Source organism: Propithecus coquereli, unplaced genomic scaffold (assembly GCF_000956105.1).
Source record: "Propithecus coquereli isolate 6110/MARCELLA unplaced genomic scaffold, Pcoq_1.0 Scaffold28, whole genome shotgun sequence".
In the NCBI taxonomy this organism is placed as follows: Eukaryota; Metazoa; Chordata; class Mammalia; order Primates; family Indriidae; genus Propithecus; species Propithecus coquereli.
Genome location: NW_012148396.1, coordinates 15,961,952 through 15,985,915, shown reverse-complemented (window position 1 = coordinate 15,985,915; position 23,964 = coordinate 15,961,952). Strand labels below are relative to the sequence as shown.

The 23,964-nt window shown below is 32.8% G+C and overlaps 1 protein-coding gene across 3 annotated transcripts in view; it reads right to left on the bottom strand.

The window, feature by feature from the left end:
- Positions 1 to 23,964, bottom strand: part of UBE3A (ubiquitin protein ligase E3A) — a 120,282-nt gene that overhangs the window by 16,272 nt on the left and 80,046 nt on the right. For all 3 annotated transcript variants that reach the window (XM_012648124.1, XM_012648126.1, XM_012648125.1), the window contains 4 exons: positions 17,457 to 17,755; positions 12,739 to 13,985; positions 3,726 to 3,870; positions 397 to 602 (listed from right to left, as the gene is read on the bottom strand). In XM_012648124.1, coding sequence (XP_012503578.1) covers positions 397 to 602; positions 3,726 to 3,870; positions 12,739 to 13,985; positions 17,457 to 17,755 — 1,897 coding nt within the window. The remainder of the gene's footprint in view (positions 1 to 396; positions 603 to 3,725; positions 3,871 to 12,738; positions 13,986 to 17,456; positions 17,756 to 23,964) is intronic.

Here is a 23,964-nt window from a genome sequence, read left to right as displayed (position 1 = left end):
CTCAAGGTTGGGTGGCGGGGGAGGCAGGGATGGGGCAGGAAGTAGGGTGGGAGAGAGAAACAGACACACTAACTGCAGCTATCAAGACCCTTAGTCAGGGCAGCTCTGATTTCACTTGGCAATCTCATACGATTTCATTAAAAAACAAACGAAATGTTTAAAAATACTTCTCAACAGAATCAATCTTATAAAAGCTGCTTGCTGACAGCAGTATATAAAAATTTTCCCCTTTGAGTTTTTAAGTGTTTATGGTACTTCAGTCAAATTAAAACTCCTTTATCTTACTGAGTATAAACATTGACAAAGACTGCAAACAAAAACTTTGTTTATATATAAATTGTATTTTTGCATTTAAATAAAATCTGAGATTGAATAAAAAAATGACAAAGAACTTACAGGGTGAGAGTCTCCCAAGTCACGAAAAGTTCCTTTTTTCCCCATTAGCTTCCTGTAGACAACCATGGGAAAATGTACATCCAGTATACAGTTATTGTAAATAGCCAGACCCAGTACTATGCCAATCAGAGTAAACTGACCCTCAGTTTCAAAAGAAGATGGATTAAACCAAAACAATTTTGTAGATTCATCATATGTGAACATACCTATAAGAAATGATTTTAAAAAATACATTACTATTATATTTTATTAAAGACTGATGAATACAAATGTAAATTTAAAACAATTACACACATAAAACATTTTTGATATACTAGGTGTGTAAAATTTTTTTTCTATTACATTAGCACTTGAGAAAACAATGTCCAAATATATCTGGTAATTATAAATTGTGGCAAATGGTGGTATGTTAATTTTAAGAAGCCAAGGAAATAATGTAATAAGCAAATTAAAGATTGAACTGTTCTAATCTTTTACCAACATATATGAAAAGTTAATTTATACTTATAATTTTATCTACTCCATGGTAGAAAAATAAACACAGAAACAAAAAAAAAGGCTACCATATTTTTTAAATGTTTCATTTATAAAAATGTAATTACTTATATTTATACAACATGTACTGTTTTAAACAACAATTTTGTATTAGAGTAAGAAAAGGTTTGGTTTTGTTTTTTTAAAATTGCACAATGGTCCCCATGAAATTTTTCTAGCATCTTTCTAACAAATATATAAGTACATAAATTTAAATAAACTTGATAACTTAGATAGGCAAAGCTGTTTAATACACATATTAATTATTACCCAATAAGTAAAACAAAAGTGGTTTTGTAGTCTTTCAGTTTCACATAGTCTTCACTATTCAAAACCTAAGCTGGTGACCTTTTTAATAACACTCATTGGAAAACTGCAATCTTTGGTTTTACCTATCTGAGCATTACTAAGAACTATCCCCTTCCTTTTTAAAAAATAGATGTCTTATGGGAAAATACATATTCTAACTGAATTTAGAATTTTTTCATTTTACTAAATTTTTTAGTTGCTACTAAGAAACTAGATGAAAATATTTTAAGAATCAGGTCTGAAAAAAATCTGTAATTTCCAGTAGAACAAAGAGTTTAGAAATCAAATAATGCAGCATATATTTTAAAATCAGTTTATAAGAAATTTTAAAATGAGTTTATAAGAATTCTTAAAGCTTTAAAATGTTCCTTCATTTTCACTTTTAAGTTAAAAAGAAAAGGAACTTTAGAATGTCTCCTTGTCATTAAGAGCATAAATTAACCTTAGGACATTTTTCTAATGCAAATTTAATGTTCATGAAATAATGGTTTAAAAATTATTCAATTCATACTTGAATTTCAGTTTATATCTAAACATTTTTTACAGGCCAAGCAAGTTACAACATCCATGAAGTGCTAAGAACTTCATTTAGTTACAAATATAGTATTAACGGGGTCAAGAATAGGTGATAAATAATAATATGATGAAATATCATAAATGCACATCCTTAGTCTCAAGAGCAATAAACTATTATTATAAATTAATCAGAATACAAATTATCTAGGTCGCTTATCTCCATATATGAAAGATAACAATTTTGGGGGGCCAGGCGTGGTGGCTCACGCCTGTAATCCTAGCACTCTGGGAGGCTGAGGCAGGCGGATTGTTTGAGCTCAGGAGTTCGAAACCAGCCTGAGCAAGAGCGAGACCCCGTCTCTACTAAAATAAATAGAAAGAAATTATCTGGATAACTAAAAATATATAGAAAAAAAATCAGCCGGGCACAGTGGCTCGTGCCGGTAGTCCCAGCTATTCGAGAGGTTGAGGCAGGAGGATCCCTTGAGCCCAGAAGTTTGAGGTTGCTGTGAGCTAGGCTGACACCACGGCACTCACTCTAGCCAGGGCAACAGAGTGAGACTCTGTCTCAAAAAAAAAAAAGAAAGATAACAATTTTGAAGTCCAAGAAGATTCCATTTTGGGCACACTTTTTCAAGTCCCCAGAAGAAAAGCACCATAAAGGATGCCTTTTATAGAATATTCCTTTTTGATATTTCTATTGCCATTATTTCGGTTACCTTACTATCAATTCGAACTGCTTAATGTATATTTTTTTGTAAAAATATTTCTGCATATAATTAACATTTCTAGATACATCAGAAGCTAGAGGTAGGGTTTACCAAATTTATGAAGCTTATAAAGTAATTCCTTATGAGGTTTATAAATTAATTTTCTATCTCAAAAAGGGCATGGTCTTATGGCTTTGGTTTACTCTGAACAAAGTACATATAAATGGCATAGCCTTCTGATTATTAATAAACATTGGCTAGAACACAGACAAGTTATACGTACATATATGTGTGTGTGTGTGTAACTCATTAAAAACAAAAACAGAAAGGTCAATTCAATATACATATACCTCAGTATGCAACAGGATGTAACAGCTCAAGTCTCAAAACTTAAGGGAAATGATGCACATTATTCTATGCCACATTCCTCACAATTTTGATGGAATCTTTAGTGGAAACCTTTTCCTATACTGTCATGCACCCAATTGTAAACATAAGCAAGCCCAGTAACCAAGTAGTTATAGTGTAGAAACTGAACCAGTTCAGAATTATCCAGTTAAGCAGACTATCCAAGGCGCTGTGTCTTTTCCCTGTTCTACTTTGTTTATCACAAGAAAGGAGGCTAAAAAACTGAAACTGATCCTTCACTTTCAGATTAACATGTCATCACATTTGCTTTTCCCAAACTGTGTTCAATAAAAACTCTTCTGGAAGGCAATTATTATTAGATGCAGGGCAGAAAAAGCATTCTAGAGTTCAAGTTTGCAGGAAACATTACTATACTAAGCTCCAAGAAATCTTATACCAAATAAACCTAATTAATTTGTTATCAGCCGGTGTTTCTGAACTTTGACCATGATACAATTGTGAGACATCTCTCAACATTCGTCAAACCATTGTTCTTCGAAACTCATGTTTTAGGAACATCATGAGTATGATGACTGTTTTAGACTACAAAGAGCCAAAAAATCCCTTTGTTTGTTCTAATGTACCATTCTAAACTATTTCCAATTCAATTTACTAAAGAGATAATTTCCTGTATTAGAATATGTGGCTAAGTAATCTAAATAGGAACTTGAATAAATAAGTCATATAAATCAGTCCTAAAATCCACAAATTTAGTCATGATCCGTGATTCTAGGTAATTCATACCAAAACCACCTTTTGCTGCTCTTCATGGCTGAAGATATTTATAAACCAAGATAAACAAATTCTTAATTCAAAAAGATGACACCATAATCACATCACTAAAATATTTACCAATATCTGGATTGAAGATTTCCTCCACAACCAGCTGAAAAAATTCTTTGGAAACACCTCCCTCATCAACTCCTTGTTCTCCTTCAAATTCCACATACAACTGTTTCTTCAAGTCTGCAGGATTTTCCATAGCAATCATCTCTAGCTAATGATTGAAAAGACAAATGTGAAAAGAAGATGACTGCCAGTATCAAGATAAATGCAAAATAAAAATAATAAGCAGACGTGAAATAAAAACAAGGAGTAGGAATAGGGAACAAACAAAGATTTTGACTTTTTAGTTTTTAAATGGAAACAGGAAGCAAACTATTAAAAGCCAGTGAAAACAAAGATTCGGTCTCACAGATAATGAAAAAATAGGACAAAAAAGAAATCAGCATAGTAACTTTACTAATGTGTTATGAAATTAACACATAATAAGTAGAACATTAGAATTAAGATTCTGTTACTTGTATATAACAAATCTGGACTATACAGTGAGGGCATGAAAAGAAGATAGCAAAATGCCTAATGACTACTCAAGCTAAATCATTTCAGCAAAAACAATAGAACACAAAAGTTTAACCTCAAAACTGTTCACAGAATTATGTTTACTAGAATAGAAACTCAAGAGTTAAGTCTTAATATCTACTAAGACATAAGTAAAATAATTTCAATTAAGAAAAATACATTGGATAAGCAGGAAAAGTAGTTTATGCTCTCTGACATTGGACTTAGTATAAATTACCATTTTTTAACGGAATAGAACCCATTCTCTACCCCATTTTCTTGAAAGCAGGTGAGACATACCCTTGCCCATGTCCTTAATCTCTAACAGTTACCACACCCTAAGCAGCTACTATTTCAACTATAAATCTTTTACCAAACACTTTTGTCTATCTATAGAATTATGAATATACAGTAATTAACCTCAGTTGTTATGAGATTAATCATAAAAACACTAGATGCTAACATGAAATATTTATACAATTTATTGTTATTTTATGTATCTAAAATTCACTAACAGTATGTTTGATTAATTATCCATCTTATCTGCTAAACTGCCTCCAAATGACTGCTATTAAAAAAAATTTTATCTTCAAGATGAAAATCTGTCAAAACAGGATATTTTAAGAATGTTCAGGTTATTTCAACTATTCCAAATGGAACTTTAAAAATGGTTTTCAACAATGCAGTCATCGCTGGAATAAAGGTATTATAGTCCTAAAGTAATCACTTTGGGTAATAATACTCATTTGGACATTCTAATTTATCTATATAAGATAAAATAAAATCTAAAGATCATTGTTTTTTAAAACTGTTAACTGCAACTCATCAGTGGGTAGTCTAATCCATTTACTGGTTTGCAATTGGCAACGGGGAAAAAATCAGAATGCACTCCATATAGTAATGGAACCTCCTGTTTTCTGAAACTTTTGTTTCAATTAGATATACAGATGGATGTGCATGTGTGTACTGGGATGCTATGTAAAATATTTCTTGCCAGCGTTGCAGTCAAAAAAATGGCTGAAATTATCTCCCGGATATCTTCTGTGAATTTAGTCTTTAACTTTAAAAGAATGTCTGTTCTTGTTAAACAGTGGTTTCTAACATTTACAAAATCATTTTTAGGCCAAGTTGTATGAAGAGATTTTGAGACAGCATTTTGTGGTGGAAAGATTAAGTCAGGATACTCTTTACTAGTCCCAACTGTCACTTAGCAGAACTTTTAATCTTTAAACTTTGACAAGTGACTCGATTGTGCTTCAGTTTCCTCCTCGGCAAAGAAAAAAAAAAAGGTAATACTCTTCATACTATAATGTTGTGAAGATTTATTAAGAATATATAAGAAAGAGTTTTGTAGAGCAGGCAATATTATTAAGAAGATAACACATCACATTGTTACCTTTTAAAACAACTTTGCTCTCTGAACAAAAGATTTGCAATTTTATGTCCCCAAAGGAAACTGACATAGACTATAGTTCCAAGACACTGAAGTCAAACAAATGTAGATATGAAAATAACCTTAGGAGAATAAAAAGTTTCAGTTGGAAACCTGTTTCAAGCTACAAAGTATATAGAATTCTGAGGACTAAAATTAGAATTACCATCTTAGCTCAAATGTAACCCATTCCTAGTTTTTTTCTCCCAGTTCTTAACTGAGTGTTAAAGGATGTAAGTCAATGTTTATATTTGCCTTTATCAAATATATTCCAAAATGAAAAAAGATTTGATATTTAGACTACGTATTCTATAGCTTTTCCCCGGTAACATTCATAAATAAGAGATAACTACTTATCGATGTGAAACCTTTTAAAGGACTTGGTGAAGAATTTCTACAGGACTGAGACACCCTGTGTTCTATCCAATCTCAGCTCCACCTAAGACATGTTGAATAACAACTGATGCAAATTTATCGTCATTCTTAATAAGATAGTATATGTCTGTCCACTTTCACCAATCTCTACTCTATGCTCTCCACCTTGAGTGCCAAAAGAATTTAATGTAATATGTTCTATGTGGCAACTGCAAACATATAACTTTACCACTTTCTTTCATCTGTAAAATAAGAATAATACAGAAATAAATAAGTTAATGTATGTGCATATTTAGATGAATTCCCTGCACAAAGTCAGTGCATATCCAGACTAGCTGCTATTGCTGTTATTATTGCTTTCTTGGTTCCAAAATTTTTTCTGGGCTTGTCTGAAAACCTAACAACCACGACATTATAGAACAAAAATATTCCATGAATAAAAGCAACAAAAATATATGGCACTTATGTAGCACTTTCCATGTAGAAACTCATTTAATCTTCCAAACAACCTTACGAGGTAGGTAACATTATTAATTCCATTTTGTAGATGGGGACCCTGAAGTAATGAAAGGTTAAATAACTTCCTCAAGTCACAGTTAGTAAGTCATGGAACAGATTCTAATCTAGGCAGCAAGCTTTTTTGCTTTATTGCCTCTCCAAAATGACAACTAATATTTTTTTTTAGTAACTGTGATTTTTATTTTCTTCTTTATGCTTTTCTATATTTTTAAATTTTTTACCATAAATAAACATGTCAAAAGAATGATTTAAAAAATACTTGGCAACTGAATTCTCCAGGCCAAAATTTTCAATTATTACCCATTTTAGATTACCATTCTGTTGCACAGTGATTTTTAAATATTGTATCATTTAAGAATACATGAGTAGGCCGGGCGCGGTGGCTCACACCTGTAATCCTAGCACTCTGGGAGGCCGAGGCGGGTGGATCGCTCAAGGTCAGGAGTTCGAGACCAGCCTGAGCAAGAGCGAGACCCCGTCTCTACCAAAAAATAGAAAGAAATGATCTGGACAACTAAAAATACATATATATAGAAAAAAAAAATTAGCCGGGCATGGTGGCGCATGCCTGTAGTCCCAGCTACTCGGGAGGCTGAGGCAGAAGGATTGCTTGAGCTCAGGAGTTTGAGGTTGCTGTGAGCTAGGCTGACGCCACGGCACTCACTCTAGCCAGGGCAACAAAGCGAGACTCTGTCTCAAAAAAAAGAATACATGAGTAGACTTTTTAAAAAAATATTTTATTTTTAATTGTGGTAACAAACACATAACATAAAATTTAGCAATAACCATTCTGACAAAGGCATTTAACATAAGGGGCTGCATTTCGTTTTTCTTTTCTTAAAAATAACAACCTCCAATCCATTGTTCAATCAATTAAAAAATGATTTAAAAACTAAATTGTAAAGGTGTATTACATGGAATAGCTGTATCATTTAAAACTAAATTTCTAAAATCCAAAGTTTTTAAAATACAGGATATTTGGAAATTAGATGAATATATCAGTGAACATTCAGAAAAGGAAAATTTGTAAGCATTCCTGAATTCATTTAGAATACAGATGTAGATATATAGGTACATAGGAAATATACAGGTATTTCCTCTACCTAGGAAATATATAGGTATACAGATGTGTTTATATATGGATATATAGGAAATATACAGGTATTTCTTAAAGTACAGTATATTTTGTAAAAATTTAATACAGAGACTAGCAAAAGACAGATTACTGAAGAAAAATAGACAAAAATAGACTGGATGTAATGACATCTACCTCGTCATTATATGACTTCCTCTTCTTACTAAGACTTGATTTCATTAATTGTTGGTTAAAACAATTTTCAATTTCTCAACTTTTTAATTGGCCATGATGATGAAATCCTAGGGAGATCATTTTTTTAAAAATTGACATGGTATCAAAGCATTCCCAGAATACTTAGGTAGGATATCTCCATAAAAATATAATATTGTCAGATGTACAAAAATTAAAAGTAAAACCCTACCACTTAAAATCTTGTAGTATTCTGAGCTATTAGATCAAATCCAGCCTTATCCATAATTGAAAAGTTTCCTTGATGGTATTAATATTTAAATAGAAGTAGCACTCAGATAAAATAGACCTAATACTTATGAATGCCTAGGATCTCCAAGAAAGGCTAGCTTAAACTACTTCAACTTCTTACACTCTATGACCTTGCAAGTGAATAGGTTTAAACTACTGATTACAATGGGATTTTCAGATCATCCAGATATATTTATGTTTTTATGTTCTCTTCCAAATGGATGAAGAAAAGTTTTTTTATCTTAAATACAAAGTATAAATGTTTGTGTAACACTCAAATCACATAATCACATCTGTCCCTGAGACCCGTAATCCTGAGTTCTATTTCCAATTCTGTCATTAATTTCTGTAGGCCAAAAATCTCTCCAGATTTCATTTTCCTTACTTGTAATATTAAGGAGTTTGATGACTTTCATTGTTTTAAATTATTATATGATGCTGACAATCTATGTAAACCTGCTTCGTTCTCTCATTCTTATTTTTAAGAAATTACTTTGAGGACATAAACCAAGCACGAAGTTCTTAATTTCAATTAGCATAAATTATAAGAAAAAATGGTAATTACATTAAGCATAATATAGTGAATGTATCAGATACAATTAAATATACCTTAGAGCAACACAGAATAATCTAATTCTTAAAACACTGTAGGTCAATTAATAAATAAAACAATCAGGTTTACGTTTCAATAATCAGGTTCACCTAAGGGTGTCTGCCAAAGAAAATGTTGGAAGCTGGGTTAGACAGTGCTTTATAACTCAGATAAAAAGGGCCAGTAAATTTCACAGAGGATTGAGCAGAACCTCTTGGTAATAGGGCTTTTCATCTACACCAATCACCTTAATCTGTGCTAGTTCCTATTTTTCAACTTCCCTACCCAGTTCTACATCTCAGCCATTCCTTTTGGTTTTTAAATATCTGTTTGAAATTCTACAACTCCCTGACTAATCAGAACCAAGTTTCTTTTCATACTACCATCAACCTCTACTCTAAGCCTGCTGTCCTCATACTCCTCTTAAAAATGTGGCAGTTTCCTAAACATGTACTTGTATATAAAAATGACTTCAATATATATGTGTATATACAAACGGAGCCAACAGCAATCTTCCAAATATTGCTTTATAGCCTGGCTTTATCAGAATATCTTGAGAATACTACCAGAAGTACAAATTCCTAGCCTTTACACCACAGCTCCTAATCAGAATCTCTTAAAACAACTTTCCCATTTAGATGAGAAGGCAGTTGAGTTGAGGGCACCTCATAAATGGCAATACTGTCTTCTTCCATTTAAAAAGTAATTTTTAAAATTTTTACACAAACATACTATCCTTGGAAGTGCTTTGTCTAAGAAAAATGAGGCATTATCTACTTGTAAAAGAATACACAAATGGATAAATATGTAAAGACCTCATCATATTAGGATTGTTTTCACTCAAATGAAAGCTGAGCTCTGCACTCATGTATATCACTGTACTATTTTCAAGGAACAACAACAAAAAGTAGTGAAAATAAGATCTAGGGGAAATGTTACAGTAACTTAAGCAAGGGTAGGGTGGCAGTGTTCCTAAGCAATTCTGAGGTGTCTATTTGTGAAGAAACAACTTATATTTTATAGAATCCAAAATTCACTTTTTTCCCACATTATCTCTTAAATCAAAATATACCACCCAACAGACAGCATCTTACAACTAATTGGCAGCATTTTTCTTCCTTCGTAATAATAAAAGAATAGCGTGTCCTACAATCTGTGTTATTTTAGATTCAATAAAGTACTATAAACGCTAATTATTCTCTTGACATAAAACACAGTTCCTCTAAAAACTCCAGTTAGGAAAAAATTTGTTAGTCTATTTTAATTTCATGGTACATGAAAGCAATGAATGTATTCTATGTTTTTAAAAAAAGCTAAAATTATTAATTCAAGTTACTACCCCTCACTCTTCCTCCAAGCTAGTCAGTCTTGACTATCACCAGTACTCTTACAATTAACAACTGAAAAAATAAGACCCAATAGAAAATGTACTCAAGAGTACCATATATGCAGTCACTGTCTTCTGGTTTTCATTTTTAAACTAAGGAGTACATGAACTCCAAGGCTCCTTTTAGCTCTTAAAGTCTAGGATGCTATAACTTTAATTATTAATAATAAGTTCAGCCCAAAGTTTCACACTTCTTCTTCTATACCCAGTTCCACTGTGCAGTTCAAAATTAGCAGGTCATAAGAAAGTGGTCAGTGGGTTTGTCTTGTTTGTCAAACTGTGATATATAAGGAAGAATGAGGCTTAAAAAGCAAAGTGGACCTTTGGGGAATAAGATGTTGAAAAATTCACCAGTACTCTTGAGAGTTCACAGGAGAGAATGATCTTAAACCACTTTTTCCTGTAAACCTTCCACTTGGTGTCACTAAAAATAATGTGACTTTATCATAATCATTACCTACTATGAATATTTATTTCAAAAAAATATGCAGATTATCAATTTGACTTCTAAGACCTATTTTATGCTTATTTTTCTAGCTTTTTCACATTTAAAAAAGAAAAAAGAAAATGAGGAAAAGAAAGAAAGGGAGGAAGAAAGTTAAGAGTAAAATCCGCTTAGTGTGAGCATTTACAGCCTCTAAGAAGCTTATCAGTGGGTACCATCCCTTACATCTCCATGGCTTATCAAAGTGCCCAACACAAGGGATTTCTGAAGTGAACTGCTTTTGTGGACTAGTAGTACTCAAGTACAGATATTATCTAGTGAATCCTTAATTATAGTAGGCCAAATCATAATATCTGGTTTTGACATAATCAAGCAGAACTTGCTTAAAAAAAAAAAGTCACAATAATTAAAAAGCTCACAGTTAATTTTACTCTAACGCCTGCTTAGAAGAAGGCTTTAAGACCTGAAATGGTTGTTTACTAAAAATCCTAGAAGATAATTTTTAAAACAGAATAAAGTAAGTATATAAGTACCTAAACTTTTGTTGGTTCTTAGCCTTGTCTTACTAGGAAAAAATGGAGGGGAGTGAGGAAAATAAGACTGGGAGACTTCTGAGCAGAGGGCAGATAAGGAAGGTAGATAATGTTTTAACAACCCTGGAATGAGTCTTACAGAGTAATTTCATTGTTTTTTAAAGGCCAGGCACAGCTTTTGATGAAGAAAGCACAAAGGATCCCATTGCAAGAAGCCAAACAAAGTGTGTAGTTGTAGCATTTGCAGTTCTGCTCTAATAAGGGATATTCACAGACAGACCTCAACATACTTTTCATAAACCACCACTCACATTCCTATAAAATACACTACCATTCTGCTAAACTATGGGAAATAGGTTGTTGGCACTTTATAATTAATCATTAAGTATGTTAATTATTCATGTGGCTCAAAACTACCAAAGTAAAATAAAAAGGGCACCAGAAAGCAAGCAATGATAATTACTTCAGTCAAAGCCCGTCTCCACCGCAGAACTGAGGCCTGAGTTACTTAAATAATAATCTTTCTTCAACATTACAAATATATTCAGCATTTTAAAAAACCAGTAACAAAAACGGTACAAAATCTCTGTAACTTTTAATTTCTAAGATGTCAAACTATTTCCACTGGGTTACAGTCTTACAAGTTCTGAGATTTAGACAAATCCATTCTAAAACTAAAATATATTTTAAAATAAGTATCATTTCCTACTTGTCTGTATCATGGGTTCCTATCCTTTACTAGTATAGGTTGATACCTTAATTTCAGTTGCTATTAAATTTTACTTGAAGTTGATGAGAAAGAACTAGCAATGACAGTGATACCTAATACTAGGAAATTTTGTTACAAATTTAAATTTTAGTAAAATGTGACTGGCAATTGGTTTCTGTCTTCTGGCCAGTCCTGCATTCTTAAATGGGTATACTAAAATTCTTATCTTCTGTGGAGGAAAGGAAGAAAGAAGAGACAACCCTATCTGGAGAAAAAGGAAGTTAGAAGATGGGTACCTGAGTTACCAATATTTTCCCAGTTCAACCTCCCTGGATTTGGTTGATGATACAGGCACCATCAATCCTAAAATTCTTGGAATAGTTGCCGTTTTCCCAGAAGCTCCAAGATCCAGAGTTGTCACTATGAATATTTAAGTGAGAAGAAACTGCCATAACTAGGCAGTGCTATACAAGGACATTCTGAGTGGCCCAGTGGGACTCTAAACTCTTGCTAGCAATATGCACCGACCTGCCACGGTCACTTCATCAAGTTTGTAATAATGTAATTCTAAATTTCACATGATGGAATTTGGGGGATACTACTTATCCTTTCATGGTATGGTTCTACTGTACCACTTCTCCCAGTAAGACTTCACATCCATACTTCACGTTTCTCTTTTCCTGTGTTCAGGTCTTTCCCCAACACCCTCTTTTCTTCTGAATGGAGAAACTGTGGGCTCTAGTTTTCAAGATTTCATTATATAAGACAACTAATACTTTATAGAACACATTTATAAACTTAGGAACAACAAAAGTATAATACTTATATTTAGAATCAGAAATATTCATGTATTCCTATGCTACATGACATCATTTTTTTCAGTCACTTATAAAATGAATTCACTAATGATATCACAATATCCCCATCATTAGGTTTTTAATCTACTATTAATTTTAAATAGTAACCCAACTTACCCGGACAAGTGCATCATCTATAATATGGTCACGTCTGACTTTGAGTCTCAGATATGGATTCAACTGCTGTCCCTGAACTAAGCTGTAGAGAACAGTGATTCTTCGTTCACTGTACATGCGAATTCGGTTGTCATAATATAATCCCAAATTCTTTGTGACAGCATTCAATATAAAGGGACATGTCATAAAAGAGAATTTGTTCTCTGTTTCTACTTTGAAAAAAGTATAATCTTTATCCATTTCTAGAACTTCATTCAGTGGTTCATTAATAAACTCTTCAAAAGGGATAAGTGGTTTTCGACAATCCAGAGTTTTAACACCAAGTTCAGTTTCCAGTGGGTCCACTCGAGGACCTTTCTTGTTTCTTCTTTCCTCTCCCAAAAGCTCCTGAAGTGTCAATTCACTGGACTCAGGGATGGGCTCTTCATCATCTTCTTCATTGTGATTTGTATCCACATCCCCTCCCACTACATTTGCATAGTAAACCATTTTCAAGCACTTTGAAGCAGCAACAATGGCATCATCATCATTCACTAGATTTCGACTGTTAAATTCATTGCTTATGACTTTGTAAGTAATAAGTTGCTGAAATGTTTCCATCATTCTCCGAATCTGGTCTGCATTGTATTTAGACCACAGTCTAATCAGTTTTCCTTGGGCTGCAAGGGGTAGCTTGCTCATTGCTTTGCAAAATAATGGCAGAGCCATTTCCAGATATTCAGGACTGTGGAGATTTCTGTTCTCCATTACAATAATGAACAAATTCAGATAATTAGGATCTCGGGAGTATACGTTGTGATACGTCAAGTCACATTCCACATTAGGTGACAAATATACAAGTGCATTGAGAAAGGCAGTTTCTATTTTTTCATTAGAGAGCAATCTGGTATAAACTCTTCTAATGGCATCAATATCCACAGACACATCATCAGGGCCTAATTTTTGTAAATTGTTGTCTCCCTGTGAACTATCACCTATCCTCGAGGAAGATGCTTCTGAATCTTCTTCCATAGCAGCAGCAGAACTTGCAGCTTTTTCCTTTTCATCTTCATCCTTGTCTTCATCCTTTCCTTGAAGAGATTTTAACTCTTCCTTGGTGTGTTGTTTGACTTTACGAAAGCTCTGTACCAGTGCCTCAGCACTAGAAAAAACTCTTCCAATAACACGGATTAAAGGGGAATAATCCTCTCTCTCTCTACATAATTCAAGAATTTCATATACCTTCTCTTCTGTTAGGTAAGTCACATCTAGAAAATCAGAGAAAAAAAAGAGAACATTTATTTTCATAATATGCATGTTTACTTTGTTGTATTAAGTTCCAAAAGTAAAACAGCCAAACATTATGGACTCAATATCATTTATGATTTACAACTCTTAAAGGAAAAAAGTATCTAATACTTAGATTCAGCAAACAAAATATAATGCCTACCCATTTTTTTCAATGAACTACTAATATCAACAACCTCACTCTTTCACATTCTTTCAACAATACATAGCTTTTAATGACATCATGAGAACATAAACTCTCTTCACAATCAATGTATTTATTAACATGTAGCTTTAACTGTAAATATGAACCAATATATCATGTGCTGATTCACCACAATAAATTTCTTGCAACCTCACCACAGAGCAGATACACTACTATTGTCCTGAGAGGCTTCTTCCTTGTTTCACTACTCTTCTCAAAAGACTAAGAAGGCAAGGTTTTAAAAAAGGTTCCTTCAATACCATCTTTTGGAAATGGCTCTTTTCATACTTCCGTATGTATTAAAAGTAAACTGGTTCTTTTTGGGTCCTCCTAGTTTGTTCCAGAGGGTCCGTTCTGTGGGTGATTGAAAAGAATACACCACTTCTCATAAGCTCTGAAGCTGAAACTGCTATCTGCAGCCAGGAATCAGGTACCTTACAGAGTGACAGAAAATAGTTTTTGGGCAATGAGAAACAATAGTGGGAGGAAGGCAACTTCTGAGCAGACAAGTAGCATAGAGACTATGTAGTCAGCAAAATCTATTTCCTCTTCCTTCTGGGTACGAAGTTTCATCACATTTCCCAGCTTTCTGAGGTGTTTATTTTCAAGCCAAGGCTTTCCCTTCTGGCTAATGAATGAAAGATATTTTATTTTACAGGTAAAAACAAATGATATATTTTGTATATATTTTGTAAATTTCTAGAGATTATATTGGTCACACAACATAATGCTGAAAAGTCTTAATCCATCCCTTTAATCAATAAAAGAACAGATTTGTCATCATTAGATCAAATATTTAAGCATAATTTTAGAGGCACGTAATCTAACCTTCATTGTGTCAAATATACCCTTATACATGTACTGCACAACATATAAAATTTTTAATATGATTCTTACCTTTGTTGTAATACATTTATTTCACAGTAAAAGACAATATAAAATGATCAATGAATGAATGGCTTCCAAAGTTGAACCACAAAAATTTTATCACACCACTAATCCGATCTGTGGCCCAGCTACAAGAGTGCCAACACCTGTATAGTGTCTTTTATGAGCCCTCTTTCAGAATAAATTCTCGAGTTTGTTCTATTAAGAATCTATTACGAATAGTTAAATATCTTTAGTTAAACATCAGTAATTGCTTCTCAAACAGTATAAAACCACTAACGGGAAGCCTATTTCTCATTATTTTACTTGGAAAATATTATAATACCTTCTTAGAAGACAATGCAAAACCCCTAATTTCCTAAAATGTAACCAAAACACAGAAAATACTTATTATAAATAACTGTCCTGTTAGGACATAAAACACTTAACTTCCTTATCAAATAATAAGGTTGTTAACAAAGACTTCCTTTGAGTGTTGTAACAGAGCCTGTCTCAGGAAGATCAACATTCTAGACCCACATACCCTTTGTTGATATGTTATGCTTTCAGAATATCTTCAAATGATTTGGAGAGTTATAATCCAATCTAGAATTTACCTGTACTTTTTCCACCTAGTGTTTTTGTTTAATATGTTGAATTGAGTTTTTCAGATATATATACATATGTATAAATTAGTCAAAAACACTGCAATAAGATATAGATATTCATAAAGTTTGGTTAACAAGAAAAAGAGATGTTCTAGTGAGACAATATTAAATGAGACATTTTTGTAAGATTTACTTGTAAATTTTGTGATAAATGTGCATTCCTGAAAATATTCTTAATTCGTAATATTTCACACTTAAAAAACTCCTATGCAAAAAGAGTTTGGGGCAGCCTATTCAATCTCTATACAACTTTGTAACTATAGCTAACAAAAATAATTACTAATCAAATAAAAGTAATAGTGTAGTTAAAACATCTAAAATTTCTAACAGAAATATACCATAGAATGTTGCATATAATACAGAACATTGCAAAAAAAAAAAAAAAAAAAAAAAAAAGAGGAGGGGACAGTAACATATTAAAAAAAGGTATAAGGAAAGGTTGAAACTACTACATTATGTAGACGTGAGCAAAAAAGAGGGTCATAAAGACTGAGAAGAGCCAGTTAATAAGGACCTCTAAGATGAAGTACATGGCCAAAAAGAGGATCAGTACATCCATTATGTATCTTATCCCTCCATAGCTGGCTGCATTCATCTGTGCCAGCACACTCTACATTCAGCAAATGGTACTCTGTGGTGCGCACTTGCTAGAGAAATGTGTATGCTAAAATTAATGCAGCTTCCACATTATATATGTTGACAACATTCACCTATTTATCCTGTGTGTAAACTAACTCATGAAATAGAACTACACATTTTGAAGCAACAAAGTTGTCTCGAGTGATGAAAACAGTTTTATTGTGGAAATAGAGTACAGGTTAAAACACAATTCCATTTCATTAATTCATTTAAACTGGACTCCAGTGATGTTACTAAAAATTTGAAAAGCATTCCTTAACTTATGTATGTCTCAAAGAAAAGCTTTCTCTTTTAAAATACAATGGTCTCTGATGGCCTTAAGCCCTGGTAGTCATTTGAAAATTTGATTACACTACTGATACTAATTACTTTCACTGAAGGAAAAAAAGTTGAGAGTTTAGAATGGAAAAAAAAAAAAAAAAGTTTAACAATTCTGCAACATAGGAACATTTAGAAAACAAAAGACTTGAGTGAAGAATGCCATTGGTAGGTCATGTTCCCTGGCAGCAGGAGTGCACCAAATGCCTAGGAAGAGAGTGAGGAGGATATGGGGAGAACATATTAGAAGAAAAATAGAATTATCTCTCACATTACCATTACAAAATTTTGCCTTGCTTTCAGAAATGGTAAAAAAACAAAAACAAACAAAAAAAAAATCACTGCTCCCTTTTCTGCTTCTTTCACCACACGGTCCTGGAGTTCCATAACTCATGCCAGATATTTATTAGTCCAGCTAATAACTTAAATAGACTTTGTGGCTTAGTTTAGGAGATTAACTGCCACTTAACATATTTTTACTACGGGAAATTTTTAAGTTCCAACAATCCATTAACAAATGAACTTCTGTAGTATAATCTGCTTCTAATTAGCAACTACCAGATAAGTAAAATGTAATTAAGTCATTAATTCAATTTTCATTTCTGTCCTTTACCACAATAAAAAATTGGTTACACTGTACTATCATGTCCTGCTGTCACAAAATAAGGAAAACCAAACAAACAAAAACTCACACATTTAAATTTCTATTATGCTTTTCAGTCAACAATTCTCAATTAAAAAACAGAACATCTTACCTTTAAAATCAATTCTAGCTCCTTTCCTGTTCATTTTTATCTCAGAGCAGGAGTTGTTAGGGGTACCTTTCGAGTTCTCAAGGTAAGCTGAGCTTGCTCCTTTCTTGGAGGGATGAGGATCACAGAGTTTTGCATTAATTTTATAAAGCTCAAGGGCTTTAATAGCTGCTGCATTGTTATCCATACGAAGAAAAGTTGGACAGGAAGCACAGAACTCATTCGTGCAGGCCTCATTTCCACAGCCCTCAGTTAACTGGTGGTAGTAGCGTTCTATTAGATGCTTTGCAGCTGCTCGCTTCCTGTACCAAACATTCAAACAACAAGCACAGTGATTAGTACAGCACTAAGGTATAAAGCTCAACAGATCATTAAGGCAAAAGTTAGTGAAGCACTGAAGTAATAAATCTGCATTATTAAGATGATAGGTAGAAAGTTACGAGCCACTATTTGCCTACAAAGTTTGGCTAGTGAAATATTCAACAACTACTTCCTAAGATATTACAATAAAGAATGCCAGTGTATATTGAAAGCACTGTTTTAACAGAGTATGCTTTCCTTTGGTTAAAAAGGGGGAGAGCTTGTTTAATGGCATATGTGCTTAAATTGTTTAGCACAATAGCTGAAAAATCACAAGGTTTATGGCTAAGAGTTTTATTACTTTATCACTTTAAAAATCAGCATTAAGAAAATGAGTCTATTTAAAGCATCAGTCCAATTTTCTTTATATAATCACCATTTTGTTTCAGCAGTTTGTGAATACTTGATTTGTAATTAACATAGATTGTCTATTTGGAATAAAAATTATGTTTCCCAATTATCAACCACATGGGAGATTTAAAAATAAATTTATAAGTGAAATATCCAAAGCTAGTGTTATGCTGCAAGAAAGCAGCTTTAAAGTACACTATATTAAACCTAAAACTTGTCATTAAACCTCTTCATTAATTACATATCATAGGAACATGGGATATTTTGAGTTCTGTTAGGCAAAATCTTACTCGCGTTACTTGTGAATTTAAAGTACATAGATTAATGTTCTATTATGGCTGTTCTAGCAGAGCAATCAAGAAGACTGAGGAAAGGCTTATTTGCACAAGCAAGAAAATGAACTTACATTATCTATCTCTATGGTTTTATTAACTCTAAAATTTCATGCTCCTACTGATGATATAAGATTACCATAATTTAAGTAGACTACTGGATCCAAAGAAACGTAAGTCATAGCTATTCTTTTTGGCCCCAAATTCACAAGTATGGAAATAAAAACTTTATCAAAACTATAAGAAAAAATAATTCACCTGATTTTCAAAACGTTCATACAATTATCCTACTAATGTAGGACTAAACTGCCAATGGCACTAGAGTTTACATCTTGCTAATCATGAGAAACTCAACAAACTAACAATGCAACAAATAATTAGATAAGGGGCATACTAGTAAGTTCAATTTTGTCTCAAAAGTAGGACTTTGTCTCTAAACCATGAAGATAGATGACAAAAACTGATAAACACATTCAATTCGTTACCGTGCTTATATTTTTCAAAAGTTACACGCAAATTTACCACTCACTGCATGCAAATAGGAAAAAAGAAAGACTCACAAATCATATTAAAATTGTATGAATGTGATTTAAGAGGTATTTTACTAGATATGTAGCAATAACAATCCCACTTTTCAAAATTAAAAATTATTATTCCAAATATATCATTATGCAAAATATGAAAGTGACAACATGTAAAGAAAGGGATATGTAGAATCTAGATGATTTAAAACATATATTGCTATTCTTCAGTAAAGAATGACAGATAAATGCCATGTTCTCCCAAACTGCAGTAGATTTCCCCAGTGAGAAATGCAAACAGGCATTTCCTTTCTGGAGGAAAATTATGAACATGTATCAAAAGTCTTAAAATAGAGGATTACTTAAGTGAACTGATACAGAGTTCACACAATTAAATAAATAAAAATTGCCAAGATGTGAATTTGGCATGGAACAGTCTTCTTGAAACATCACTAACTGACAAAAGACAGGTACAAAGTAGCAGATGTAGGATGAACCCATTGTTGTTTCAAAGCGTTCATAGTCATTTTCCCTGGGTGATGTGATAGAATGAGTTTTAAAACTACTTCCACCTTTTTGATTCCAATTTATTTTCTCTATAATAAGCATGTTACTGATATATTAAAAATTAATATATATGAATGGGGAAAACATTAGCAGTTATAAAACTTCATATACATGATTTGAAGGGTCTCAAGGTTTACTAAATTATCCCTATGATTTTGAAAAATTTTCACAGTTAAAATACTAAAATACTCTAGATATTTTTTAAATAACCCTCCAAAACCTGTTATATACATAATACTCCTATCTCTACTGCATAAAGAAGGAGTGTGAACAGTGAAAACAGAACAAGACTGAAAAATTAGAAGACTTGCATTATTAGGTGTCAGCTCCCTCTGTCTCTAAGTAGTTACACAATCATGACCGAATAATGTTCTGGGCCTCAGTTTTCTACCTTGAAGAGTCCTTTCAGTACTAATTTTTAAGTTATTTTATGTACCAGGGAGGTCAGCAAGAAACAAACACTTGTTGAATGCCTGATAACAAACACACTAGACAAATTGCTAGGCACTTTGATGTAGGTTATCTCATATGAATCTCATGACCTGAGGATTAACTTTGACATAGGTTATCTCATTGAATCCCATGACCTTGAGAAACATCTTCAGTCCATAGCCAAAGAGAAACAGAACTGAAAGAGTCAAATCAGGTACCCAAGATCACATAGACCTAAGAAAGTACGGAACTAGGTCTAGAATAGGAGTCCAGGAGTCTTTCAGCTTCAGAATCTAAGTCATTCCCACTATACTGCTTTGCAGAAGGCGATTCATTCTGAAATAACTAATTCTTAACATTAATAGTACTGAAAACCTTTATGGAAAAATAAATTCCATAAATAATGCGCAATTGAAAAAGAGTAAAAAACTTTCTGAAAAATCGTAATTTGAAACTCACATTTATGCATATCTGGTACCACACGGGTAGACTAAGTTTCTTGAGGAAATGGTACCACTGTTTCTGTAAAGTTGATATGTCTCTAATTTGTTGAGGACTTATGTGCTAGGCACTTTGTAGATATTCCCACTTTAGAAGGCAATAAACCTTAACAGCTAAGAGCTTGCACTTTGAGGCCAGACTGCCCAAGTTCACGGACTAGCTTTGCCTTTTATTAACTATATAACGTTGAATGAGTTACTTAGCCTTTCTTTTGTCTCAGCTTTCTCGTCGTTAAAATAGTGTTGTATATGTAAGAATTACCATGTTCTAAGAGAATTAAATGTGCTTATATATAGAAAGTGCTTATAACACTGCCTGGCACATATTAAGCACTATATAAGTGTTAGCTGCTATGACTGTTTGTGTAATTGTTATTATCACCCTCACAAGTGTATGAGTTACCTATATTAACCCCCATTCTGCTCATACTCAGAAGAATTAAATAATAAGTCACACATCTAATAAGAGATTTGGACCCAGGCTTGACTATAAAACTTGAGCTTTTAATATCATTAAAGGGAGGATTTAAGAGTAGCCTGCTCTATTTGATCTGCTTCTCTACCCCAAGATTACAAATAGCAGCTACATTGATGAGAGGACTAAATGAGGCCATACCAGAACCTCCACATAAATGGTGGAATCGAGTATATTTAGCATTCTTCCTTTTTCCTCAGTCTAATGACACCTTAATTATCTGAGTGCACCTGTACCTCCCCCTAATTTAGGGCATATAAAATTTAGAGCACATAAAAGGCCTCTAAGTTGGAAAAGTATATACTAATACTGATTTTTTGGTATATTTCCTGTCCAAGGTTTAATCCCTGTTACTACCATAGCAGTCATCAAATCATAGCTCGTGTCAAATCTAGTCATCTGTTTTTTTATAGCTCTCAAGTTTAGAATGTTTTACATTTTTAAATAGTTGAAAAATATATGAAAAAGAATAAACGTTTGTGACATGTGAATACTGTATGAAATTCAAATTAGTGTCCATAAAGTTTATTGGAACAAAGCCAAGTTCATTTATTCACATATTGTCTATAGCTGCTTTCACACTGCAATAGCAAAGCTGAAAATTTTTGGCCTGCAAAGCCTAAAATAAATACCAGCTGCCCTTCACAGAAAATGTTTCCCGGCCCTTAATTTAAAGTCTGTTCTCTCTGCTCTCCAGTGGCCCTTCCGTCTCATGACTTGGCCTCTTGACTCTCTCTTTCCCCTCAGCAAATAAATGCAATAAAATATATGCCTTTCCCCAGGTACTATCAAAGAAAAGAAGAAAAAGCGAGAGGGACAAAAGGAAGAAGAATGTGAGGAAAAAGAGAGAGGACAAAAAGGCGAGGAAGAAAAAGAGAAAGAAAGCAAAAAAGAATAAAGAGAGGCATTTCCCTGACTAGGTCTCTTTAGTGACACTTTATCAGCTGTTCATAATCAAAATTCCCAGAAGAGGAATTAGAGCTAACTTCTTATAATTTCCTCACATTTCACTGACTTTTCTTACCACTCAAAAAACAAAGTACTTTATAATATATTGATTTTTCAAATAAAACATGTTTTTCTTATCTAGATACTAGTGAAGGTCAACCAAGACCTTCTAGTGAGAGAGGTTTAAAAGTTAAAGTAGACACATGAAAATACTTATCCGCTTAAAATAGACAATACTTTCCATTTATTTATTTCTATGACTGAATTAGTCAGACAGTCCTACAAATAAAAGTTCAACGGAATAAATGATATTCGGAAGACCAGAGTTTACGCTAGACAATTTGACAGCAATCATTTTAAAAATGGTTTCACCTTGGAGGGAAGTGCACTGATATTGGCAATTCACTTCAAAACGCATAAAAAAAAATTAAGATGAATTGATGATAGAAAAATGGATATATGATAAAGCAATGTTGATATTAATGGCACAATCGAGGTGGAAGGTATATGGGTGTCAGCTGTAAAATTATTTCAACTTTGTTGCATGTCTGAAAATTTTCATAGTAAAATGTTGGGGAAACAGCACTGTTACCACATTGCAACTTTCTAGAGAGGATGTCAACTGGCAGATAGAATGGCTTCATCTACCAGTGGCAGAAAAAAGAAAAACAATTTCAGTGTTATCAACGACACTAAGACTATGTGTGTTGATTTATAATTTAATTTTTGGAATAGTCTAGTACTTACCAAAAAAATGATTATAACAATACTGATAAAAATAAGAGTTGTAAGTTGATCATAACTGTACACAACAACTTAATTTATCTGCCAGAGACACATATACTAGGAAAATATATTTAATGTTCCTATATAAATGGCAAACTATGAGGGTCAGAACCACTGAAATGGCTGCCATCGATACAGGAGGAAGAAGCTGAAAAAGATCTTAAAATGAACTTAAAAGATGGTTGGAATACAAGCAATGAATACAAGCACTAAGAAGATGAAACCACAGAAATAGCAGCTGTCAGAAAGTGAAGATGTGACAGTGAACAAACAAGATTGGAATTAGAATTAAAAACAGCAATGACAGAACAAAAGAGAAACAGTAAGTGTGAGATATAACATAAAAACTAATGGTGGAGAAAGTACAGAATAATAAAAGAAGACAAAAAAGGAAAGATTAAAAGGAATGTGTGACAGTAAGTAGAGTGATCTTCATTGAAGATGAAGTAGAATGAAGATGTGAGGAATCTAAAAGACATATGAAACAAAAACAACCCAAGGCTTATAAATATAAGAACCATCGCTTAATGGTTTCTCATAAATGGATGTCTCTTTGTTCTTTCTATGACGGTGCCTTTGTAAAAACTCCACTCCATCTCCCAAAGTTATTTTTAATGCAAAATTTGTGAAGAGTGAGCAATGGTATCCTAAATAGCTCTAGGCCTTGCAGAAATAGATCTAAAAAGAGACATCTGTGACACAGCTATATTCAGTATGAGGTAGCATCTGTTACAACGGGATCAAGTGAATTTATAAGTTTATTTCAAGACTGAACCTACAACTGTAAATCCATTAGTACCATGAATCAACCAAAAAGCCATTAAATATAGAACAAAATAGATTTCACGAAAAAAATTTAAATACAGATTATTTTTAGCTGCTAGAAATATGAGTAACAAAGTAATAACCATCAAGGATTATTTTATTCACTTTTATTATACTTGTAATGCCCAGAGTGCTTTTTATATGGTAAAAACAAATAAAATTACAAAACTAAATATTTACATAAAATAATCATCTTTAAAAATAAAAATGTCTTTTAAAAAAGTGTCGTATTTCAGTTAAAGAAAGGAAGAAAAATCTCAAATCAACGAACTAACTTTACACCTTAAGGAAATAGGAAAAGAAGAACAAATTAAACCCAAGGTTAACAGAAAGAAGGAAATAATTTAAAAAATTATAGCAAAAATAAACAAGACAATTAAAACCATACAAAAAAACAAAAGTAACAGTAGTTGG